At 46.1% G+C, this 10904-nt stretch overlaps 1 protein-coding gene across 1 annotated transcript in view; it reads right to left on the reverse strand.

Moving 5' to 3' along the window:
* Positions 1-8844, reverse strand: part of PGPEP1L (pyroglutamyl-peptidase I-like) — a 71102-nt gene extending 62258 nt beyond the window's left edge. The window contains exons 1-2 of the mRNA XM_010845846.1: positions 8499-8844; positions 2353-2405 (exon numbers count right to left, since the gene is read on the reverse strand). Of these exons, the coding sequence (XP_010844148.1) occupies positions 2353-2405; positions 8499-8532 (87 nt within the window). The 5' untranslated portion in view covers positions 8533-8844. The remainder of the gene's footprint in view (positions 1-2352; positions 2406-8498) is intronic.
* Between the last annotated feature and the right edge of the window lie 2060 nt (positions 8845-10904).

The raw sequence follows: 10904 nt of genomic DNA on the forward strand, positions 1-10904 counted from the left end.
TTCCTTCTCCAATGCATCAAAGTGAAAAGTGAAAGTGAAGTCGCTCAGTCATTATTACTCCCTTTTTCAATTTGCCTAATCTTCTGATAGTCTCTTTGCTAGCTTTTTGCGATTCCATCATTATTGTTTCAAACATTCCATATACAATTATGCTATTTTCTGATAATATCTAGAAGAATGATCTAGAACCTGATTCTTCAGGTTCTAAATCTGCTTTTGCTCATTCTTACTCAGGGTAGTTTGTTTCTTTGCATATTTGGTGATCTTTGATTGGAAATAAATGCTGAGCTTATTTTAGGCGGCGGCGGCAATGGTGGTTTAGTTGCTAAGTTGTATCTGACTCTTGTGACCCCATGGACTGTGGACTGCAGCCTGCCAGGCTCCTCTATCCATGGGATTTCCCAGGCAAGAATACTGGAGTGGGTTGCCATTTCCTTCTCCAGGGCATCTTCCTGACCCAGGGATCAAACCCGAGTCTCCTTCATTGAGGGAAGATTCTTTATCGACTGAGCCTCTAGAGAAGCCCCTAACTTACTTGTTTGTAGAAAATATGAGGTTTTAAAAAATCAAGAGAAATTACATATACTTTGTTGGGACTCTGGGTGCTAGAGACCACAGGATGCCCCTTCAAGGGTCCAGCTTACAGAAAGTTTTGGTTTCATTCTAACCCTCTTTCTAATGACAATATTGATAATGGCATATGCCCTTCCTGCCTTTTTTGTGTTGTGGGTGCTGATCACTCACTCCTACAGGCTGCAGCCCTGGGTATGTGTGATATATCTGTGTGATGGTATGATGTATAAGAGCTTTCCTTTACTACTGTGTGCCTAGCAAGGCACAGAAGTTCTGTCTTACCTAGTTCATCTTCAAGTGAAGGGTCCTTCACAACACCTAGTTTGCCATTCTGCTTCCCCTTCCTGGAAACTCCTAGCCTGCTTCTGCTTCTGCCCTTCTGCCCTGCTTCTCCAGCTTTAATGGTAAATCTTAAATGTACCAAAAAATCTCTACCCTCATTCCATTTCCTGTGTGGATCTCCAAAGTCAGATTCCATTAGCCCACAACTGAGAAAACTGACTTGTAGAGTAGCTTCTTAGTAATAATGATATTTGTGAGCATTAGTAGTTACTCTGTCATGCTCTGAGGGCTTTACATGTATTAATTCCTATAGTCATTACAACCTTCCTATTTTACAGATAAGAAAATTGAGGCACAGAAAAGTTGAGTGACTTGCCTTGCAACTGTTGGCACAGGGAGGTGAACCCTGGCAGCCTGGCTCTTTTCCATTCTCATGACTGCAAACAGAAGGGCTAAGGACCCATTTGGGATTTAGCAGAAAAAGTCTTGTTTTTCGAGGAACTGGCTGCAAACACCCAGAAACTCATAAAGCCCTGACCTAGCCTTTCTGGCATGTTATGTGCAGCAGTGAGGCTTGGCAGTGAGCCTGGGGTTCTCTGAGTTTTTTTGCTGGGTGAAAAAAGCCCAAGTTCTAACTCAAGAGTGGAGAGTTTCCTTGACTGCATCTGTGCAGACAGGCTAGAAAATCAATGCTACAGTGGCTGACAACGCACGATTCAAGTGGTTTTGCTACATTTTCAGCTTGACTGGGAAACTCTGAGAATAGACTCAAGACTCCACCTTTGGCGTGATCCAACAGACGCATGAAATTGATGGTCAAGTGTGAATAAATAGCCGGCTATGCTCTGAGCCTCTAAGTGACACCGAGTGGGGACGGGTACAAGTGAAGCAATGGTTCAGGGAGGAGAGGTCTGCTCTACAGAGAAGACTGCTCTTCATGCCCTGAACGAGGATGCACTTTCTTCTGATTACTTTCTTAAAAATTAAGCCATGTTGTTTATAATAATAACCACATATTAAGCTCTTACGATGTGCCAAGCGCTATGCTTGATAAAGTTACCTTTATAGACTTAGAGGCTTCTTTGCTTCGCACACTTCCCTCCTTCATTCCTGAGAACCACCCTGAGGTCAGCACTAGAATTCCCCCATTTCATGAATGAGGACGCTGAGGCGGGGGGGCTGTGACTTTCCTGAGACCCTGCAGCCAGAGGTATCTTCAGTTCTCAGGGCAGCAGAGCCTGCTTGGGCCACTCCCCACCCCTCCCAGGGCGTCCGTTTAGCCTGTTTTCTTACTGCTGAGCTGGACGGGCCCCTGGGGGCAGGTGAGTCGCAGCCAAGGATGGAAGCCTAGCCGGTGTCCCAGGGCATGCAGTGTGCATGCTCTCTCCTCCCATGAGGATCTGGTCACCAAGGGGACTATACGCTGGATTTTCTTGGAACCAGAGAAGGAACCAGCTAGGCCCTGAGTTCCTGGGTCTGGGCTCGTAGGGAGTTTACCTTCACCGCTTCCCAGCTGGAATTCACCAAGTGCTGCCGGAAGGGCCCGAAACCTGGAACCAAGGACAGGCTGGTTTGCTCAGGCCAGGCTTGGGCCGAGGTGTCTGCTTCTGCGTTGCTCCCCCCACCTCCTTGGGGACTTCTTGTGGCTCCTGGGGCCATCAAGGACCAGTGGGGGCTCCATATACCCCTTTCCTGTGGAGGCTTGCAACCTTACCAATCTGGGAGTGTTTCCCAAGTCCTCTTATGTGAGGTGTTGTGGGGGAGCCCAAGAGGAATGTGGAGCTGATCCACCACTAAGTAGGAGGGCTCCTACTCTCTAAGTAGGAGAGGTGTGTGCACATATGTCCAGTTAAAACGCACGCTGTGTAGAGAGCCCAGAAACACACCCATGTGAGTATGCCCAGTTGTTTGTGACCAAAGGTGCAGGAGCAACTCAGTGGGGATGGAATAGCCTTTCAATAGATAGGACTGGAAAAATCGGACACTGATCAAAAAAAATGGATCCCTCAGCCTGAACTGTATACAAAAATTAATCCCACATGTATCATGGGCTCATATGTAATAAGTAAAATAATAAAACTTTTGGGGGCTTAGTGGTGAAAATCTTGGGACCAAGTGTTAGGCAAAGAGTTCTTAGACTTGATACCAAGTGCATGATCCACAAAAGTAAAAAATGAGAAAGTGGACCTCATCCAAATGAAAATCTTTTGCTCTGCAAAAGATCCTGCTGAGAGGATGAAAAGACATGCTGTAGACAGCTGCGAATCACGCATCTGACAAAGGCATTGTATGCAAAATGTACGAAGAACTCTCAGAACTCAACTTTCAAAGACAGTCCAATTAGAAAAAGGGGAAAGACATGAAGAAACATTTCCCTGAAGAGGATATACAGGTGGCAAATAAGCACATGAAAAACTGCTCAATGTCATTAGCCATCAGAGAAATGCAAATTAAAGTCACAGTGAGGTGTCACTACATCTCTATCAGAGAGGCTAAGACAGAAATATCGGTAATACCAAAAGCTAACGAGGATGAACAGGAACTAGGTCACACAGACATGGCTGGTGGGAAGGTCAAATGGTATGGCCACTGGGAAATAGTTCGACAGGTTCTTTTAAAACTGAACGTAGACTTCCAAGGACTTTCTCTGCTCCATATTTACCCCAGAGAAATAAAGACTTACTTTTACACAGAAACTCGTACACAGATGTTCACTGCAGCTTTATTTGTAATAGCCCATAGCTAGAAATCACCCCAAGGTCTTTCAATGAGTAAATGGTTAAATCAGCTGGTTCATCCAGATCATAGAATACTGCTGAGCAGTGAAAATACAAAAGTGGAAGCAACCCAGGTGTCCATCGGCTGATGATGAATAAACAAAACTGGTATTAGCCATACAATGCACATCATCTGTCAATAAAAATAACTGAAGTGCTATGGCCACACGACAGCATGGATGAGCCTTGAAAACATCAGGCTCCGTGAGCGAGGTCAGTTACAAAAGTGTATCATTCCATTTACGTGAGATGTCCGCATCGGCCGCCTGTAAAGACTGAGCTTGAGTGTGTGTGTGTGTGTGTGTGTGTGTGTGTGTGTGTAGTGGGGGAGTAGGGATGAGGATCAGGAGGTCCAGTTTCTTTTCAGGGTAATGAAAACATTCTAAAATTGATTGTGGTGATAAGTGCATAACTGTGACTACACTAAAAGCCATTGAACTGTATGCTTTAAATGAGTAGATTGTATAGCATGTGAATTACATCTCAATAAAGCTACTAAAATGGCTTTAAAAATGAAGGAATTATTGGTATACACAACTTGGATGAACCTCAAGGGAATTATGCTGAATAAAAAAAAAAGTCACTCTCAAAATGATACACATTGTATGATTCTACCTATATAATATTTGTAAATTATAATTTACATCTATAAAATTAATTATAGAGATGAAGAACAGAATAGTGGTTACCAGGAGTTAGAGACAGGGGAAACGGTGAGTGTGGTTCTAAAAGTATAATTCAAGGAAACCTTGTGATTTTGGTTCTGTTATTTATCTTGATGCTGGTGGTTACACGAAGCTAAATATGGGGTGAAACTGCATAGAGCTCTGCACATGTGTGCGCGCACACACACACACACACACACACACACACACATGCACACAGAGCTATACCAGGGTCAGTATCTTAGCTTTGATACTGAAAATGTTAACATTGGGGGTCTGGCTCTAGGGGACCATTCTATACATTTCTTTGCAAATTCTTGTGTATCTATAATTATTTCAAAATTTAAAAAGACATACGATTTGGTTCAGAGTTTCTCAAATGCTAATGTGCATGTATATCTTATTAAAATATAGAATCTGATCGGTCAGGTCTGGGGTGATGCTGGGGATTCTGAGTTCCTAACAAGCTCCCCAGTGGTACTAAGGCTACTGGCCCTCGCCACACTTGGACTACTAGGATCAGAACAACTAGGATCAGAATACTTCAAAGGGGGAGAGAGCGGCTGGAGTAGAGGTGGCTGGGGAAGTCTCCAGGAGGAAGTGGGGGTGAGCAAGGACTTTACTGGGGCAGAGGCAGAGGAGTTGCAGGGAGTGAGCCTGGGTGAGGAAGCCGCCGCTGGGGAGGCCTTTACACAGGGAAGGAGCGAGAGCTGGATGAGGCTTGTGGGCAGAAGGGCTTGTTCCTTGAACTGGGAACACTTATCTATGCTGTGTATGATTATGTCCTTTAACCGCAATTTATTATGATCGCTAATAAAAGGAAACTAAGTAGAATTTTGCTTTGAGGAGGACAGCAAGCCCCCTCTGGGACTAGCTTAGGAAAGGTTTTCTGCTGGCCTGGGGAGAGAGACTCCCTCCCCCTCTCACTATGGTTGCCGCTCCTTTTTATGGCATCCACACCGTCCAGTGGCCCCTCAAAGCTCAGGCCATGGCCCGACGACAGCCAGGAGTGGTTGGAGACCTCAGTGTTTGGGTTCAGGCTTCTGCTGTTGCATCTCACCTCAGCCCCACCACTTAGCAGTGGTGATCTTGAGCAAGTTACTCAGCTTTAGTGCCTTGGCTTTCTCATCTGTAAAATGGGCACTAATCATACTAATCTAATAGAGTGGTTTGCAGATTGAATAAATCAATAAGGTGGAGCATCTGCAATACTGCCTGTAGTACAGGAAGGAGTGCCAAGTGCTCACCTTCATGGTGGTTCAGGTACGTACCTCCTGGGACCGATTAAACAATGCTGAGTATGACGTGTATTAGTTCCAGAATCTAGTAGGTGCTCAGCAAATGCTAAATCCTTTTTCACCCTCTCTCCCAGTAGCATGGGATGGGCTCCAGCTAGATTCTTGGTCTGCCCTATTCTCTCTGATCATTTGATGTCACCATTTCTCAGCCCCAACCCCCTACTTGGGCACTGAGCTAATCAGTCAGGGGTCCTGCCCTTTCTTTTCCATGTTGAGATTTCACCTGTAATTCAGGCCCTATTTCTCTCTCCAGAAATTGAGAGGCATGTACAGGTATGTATGTATGTGTGTGTATATGTGTGTATGTGTGTGTGTGTGTGTGTGTGTGTGTGTGTGTGTGTGTATGGGGGGATTTATTATAAGGTATTGGCTCACATGATTATGAAGACTGAGAATTCCCCAGATCTGTCTGCCATCTGCAAGCTGCAGACCCAGGAAAGCCAGTAGAGCAAATTTCAGTCTGATGTTGAAGGCCCAAGAACCAGGAGCACCCATTTGAGGGCAGAAGAATATTGATGTATCAGTCCATGGCTTCAGACGGAGGGAACTCAACCTTCCTGGGCTTTTTATTCTATTCAGGCCCTTAATAGATTAGATGATGCTCACCCACACTGGGGAGGGCACTGCTTTCCTGAGCCCACTGATTTAAACGCTAAGCTCCTCCAGAAATACCCTCATAGACACATTCAGAAAGAATGTTTAACCAGGGGTCTGGGCACTCAGTGGCTCAGTCAGGTTGACACACAAAATTAACCATCACACGGCCCCTAGGATGGTGCCAGGAGGAGGGGCCAGCTCCCTGGGGCCTCTCCCTTCATCTCTCCTGCGGTGCGGCCCATGTTCAGAGCTCAGTGGTTCCTGCCTGGCCCTGTAGGGAGGGTCAGCGGCTGGCAGATGGGTCTATGACTGGGGAGGGACTCACTGCAGGGTGGGGGGCAGTGGGCTGCAGGTGGAAGTGGCATTCTCTAGCTCTGCTTTACCAGGTGAGGCTTTGAATTCCAGCAATCTGATTTCTGGGATGCACTTCTCAAATCATGATTCCGAGATGGGGAGGAGCTATGATTAACTACCAATGTCTGGAACCCCGCCCCTATCACCACCCCTGCAGAAGCCAGTTCTGGAGAAGACTGTGCCTCTGAAGCTGGGGGGTCTCTGGGTATAGAGCACTCATAACTTCACTCAAAAAGGGTAAAACTTTCTCAGGGAAGAGAAACGTTTGGGACAGGATGTCCCAGGAAATCTAGTGGTGTTTTCTGACTTTGACTGAATCCTATAGAATAAATAAGACTGAAGTGGCCAAGCAAAAAAACAAAACAAAACAGGAAAATATTGAGATTAAGGAAAAACCACTGGGAAACCAAGTACCTTCTGGGATGACTGTAGGAATACCGAAAATGCAGTGACATTTTTAGTCCTCACCAAGTCACATGCTGCTTTCGAATCACATTCAGATCAGTGTATTCAGATCATTGCTTATCTGTTTTCAATTAGGCAAAACAACTCAGCAAATGAAGGTCTGAAGCTTTTGTTTTGCACGGTCAAGCCTTACACTTTACACTTGGCAAGACCTTGGGTGGAACTTGTGAAAAGTGGCTGGAGAAATCTCCTGGAATCAGAAGAGGCCCTTTGGAGGGAAGCACGCTTTCTGTCTCCCATTGTCACGGTGGGGTGCCAGTCCGAAGGCCTTGGTCTTGAGCCAGTTCTTCAGAGCTCTTGTTCCCTCACCATCTGTCTACGTGCCAATGTCCTGGCGAGATTTACATGTGAAGCAAATCCAATTAAATGAAAAGACCGCCCCTGGCAGCTAAGAGCATTTTTAATAAAGGGAGGCCACGCTCTGGAAGCCAGTGGGCATTCCCAAATCACCGCTGATGATCAGGTACCATCAAACAACCTGGAGTTTGCCAGCAAATCTCAGGCTGACAGGACAGAGGCAGGGGTCGTTGATGTGAGTCTAAGACCTTCCCTGGTGCTTCAGCATTCAGATTTCATTTGTGACAAGTATCACATTTATCAGGTTATAATGTCCTTAGGAATTCAAGGGTAATTTGAACCAATCTCGAATACCCAAAATAACACAAATGAGAACAAGGGAGAGAAAAGGTTTTCGAAAGAACTTTCTTTTTCTCAGAAGGTTAACAAGAGTTTGACTATAGTCTGAAAATATTAAGATAGGTAACGTTCAATTTCCCACACACACAGGAACCCTTGTCTCTTATTTCCTTCATCCACACAATTCAGAAAACTTCAAATATGCCAAATGTGACTGACTAAAAATAAAGAGCTGTGTGAAGAAAACAAGCCCTCCAGGGACCAGCTGTGACAATGACTGGGGGTGTCTGGGGTGGATTTCAAATGTGCTGGTAAAAGGTAGGAGTGGGTGGCTACCATTCCTTCTGGGGTTCAAAGTCTAACTGGTGGCTCTCAGAGGGTGCCGAGAGTTCCCCGAGTGGCTGGAAAGTCTCCAGTTTGCGGGGGAGCTATGTGCCCCTCTTGGGGTGGTCACTGCCCCCTTCTTTCTGGGTTCCCTGCTCCCCCTCCTTTTGCCTATTAACAGCTGCACCCCTAGTAGATGCCACAGGGGCCCCAGCCTCCGCTTCCCCACCCCCGTGGGCTGAAGGACAAAGGTCTAAGCCACATGAGGGCACCACTGTGTTTGCCACTCAAGGGTTATTTGAAGTGAATGACACTGCAGAAGCAGAAACGCCTCTGCGTCCCCTCCTTGTTGTTTTTAACAGGGCATAGCAGGAAGTTAGCTCCCTCCGGAATTATTGGCACCACCAGTTGCCACTCTTCCCCCGCGCCCCCCACGAGGGAACTATTTATGACCAGGATCAGGCAAGAGCGCATTCCACGGTCAAGCTAAAGGCAGCAGCAAGTGGAAAGCAGGAAAGTCGCCTTACCGGTCACCACCACGCAGCTGGACCGGGAATCCATGGAACCAGAGTGCGGAGCGCGCTTGTGCGCCTGCGCGGGTCAGAGGCAGGCCCCCGCTGGTGTTAGCCTCTGGCTTGGATGGATGGGGACAGACCACCCTGCAGCATTTGGGGGGCCCTGAAAGGCTGAAGACTCTAGGGGTGGGAGGAGGGTGTAAACAATGCCTCTTGAAAGCAGACATAGCCGGCTCTGGGCACGGGGCCTGCAGCAACAGAAAGGCAGAGGGTCAGAGCGGCACCACGGTCTTTCCAGCCACCTGGTTCTGGGTCACTTTGTTGGTTGCTATGTTCAGACGCGAGTCTGGTGACCAGCTGTCCCAGTTTGCATGGGACTGGGATTGGGCGGGAGCTAAAATCTGCTGCCACCGGTTAGCCCCAGCAAGTCATGATGGCGGGGACACTTACAAGGTGTTTGTTTAGACCGCGGCTTGATAAAATATGGTAACTCTCGAAACTGATTCTGCAGAATATGTGAGGAAAAAAAAAAAAAAAGGAAAAAGAAACAGGCCAAAACCACAGATGAAGCTTATGGTTAAAAGGATGGTTGAAAGCACCTGCCGTCTATAAACTGTGCGTCCTCAGGCCAGTTAATCTCTCCCCACTCTTTTCTCCTTTCTGCGAAAAGGGGGCGGTCACAGCACCGTTTCCTGGGTAGAGAGCGCCCAGCACTGTCGCCAGCCCTCCCGCAGCCCTGGGGGCAGAGGCTCACATAGCCAGAAAGTCTGCGCCGGCTTCCCTGGCTGGGGTCTCACCAACCCCCATTCCGACTTCGATCAGCGCCCAAGAGGGCGCCGGACTAGCTTCATGCCCCGCGAAATGCTTGGGCTTGCCTCCTGGCTCTAGGGACATTCCCCTCTCCTCCTAAATTGTCCGAGTAACCAGAAGAGCTAACACCTGGGGCTAGTTCCTCTATTGAAGAAGCCATGTCATGAAACATGAAACTTCTTGACCTTTCAGAATAAACTGCTTAAAAAAAAAGATAACTTTTTAAAAATTAAAAATACTTATATATATATTTTTAACAAAAGCTTTCTAACAAGAGGTACAAAACCCATAATTCTAGGACTTCCCTGGAGGCCCAGTGGTTAAGACTCTGCCTTTCCAATGTAGGGGGTACAGGTTCAATCCTGGTTGGGGAATAAGATTTTACATGCCTGTAGTACAGCCAAAAAAAAAAAATGAACAAACAAACCATAATTCTTTTTCCACATCTGAGTGAGGCCATCATAGGCTCCATCCAGGGAAAGCCAGTAAAACACCATGTCCCCCAGCATCACACTGCTTCCCCAAGTTCAGAATACTCCCTAATAGAGGGTGTGACTTTGAGGTTTCATCTTAATTGGCTCCCTGATTAAAAACAAACAAACAAAAAAGTACACCCACTTAATTGGGATCACTCCAACAAACTAGACTCCACCTGATGCCTTCCTGGGTCGCTGAACCGATGGGACACTCCTTTTAATTGGCCCCTGGTGTGGGCTGCAGGCTTATTTACAGCAGACAACAGGTGGGAAGTGGCATTTGCCCCCAGGAGCCTTTCCCTGCCTGCTCTGGGAAGCTGGGGCGACCTTGTTTTGCAGGAAATACAGAGGGCTTTGCATGTCACCTTATTCTGAGATTAACACAGACACTACAAAAATCCAAGTTTAAAGTAGTAACCAATTTCTCATATTCTCACTGTTGATGTTTTATCTTCCTCCACGCCTCCCACCCCCACCTCTGATAAACAGATCCCCTGGTTCAGGTCACTCAACTAGTCCTTCTAGCAGAAGGGTTTGTCCATCACTTTTAAATGAAGAGATTAAATCACTGGAAATGCCCATATTTGTAAAGTTCATTACTGCGAAGGTCAAACTCTGATATCAACACAACTAACGAGGTCTGGGTATCTAACTTGTGTTTACCAATGTCAACTCATCATGCCTCAAAATAGACTCCTCAGCTGTTAAGACTGCCCATTTTTAACAATGCTACTTTCCTCTACTTTTCTGATAATGAGGCCGCAATTTTTATTTTCCAGGATTTGACATGAGCCATTCCTATTTTAACTGCAACTGAAATATGTCCTGGAATTTTCACTTTCCCATAATTCACTTATTTTCTTATATCCTAAAATTTTCTCTAATTTTATAATCAATAAACAAGAAAATGAGAGACATACATTTTGACTTAGCCACAGTGACATGTCTGATTGTATTCATCCCCCTTTGGGAGAAACACACACACACATTCTCACTCTCAAAAATGAGAACAATTCAGAGAAGTATGGATTTAAGGTCTGACATCTGCACTTTTTAAACTGTAAAACAAATGGTTCCCAACAGTCACCAATATCAAACACAATCTTTAGACCGATGAAACATAGTAAGCCTG

Source organism: Bison bison, unplaced genomic scaffold (genome assembly GCF_000754665.1).
Source record: "Bison bison bison isolate TAMUID 2011002044 unplaced genomic scaffold, Bison_UMD1.0 scf7180017864224, whole genome shotgun sequence".
In the NCBI taxonomy this organism is placed as follows: domain Eukaryota; kingdom Metazoa; phylum Chordata; class Mammalia; order Artiodactyla; family Bovidae; genus Bison; species Bison bison.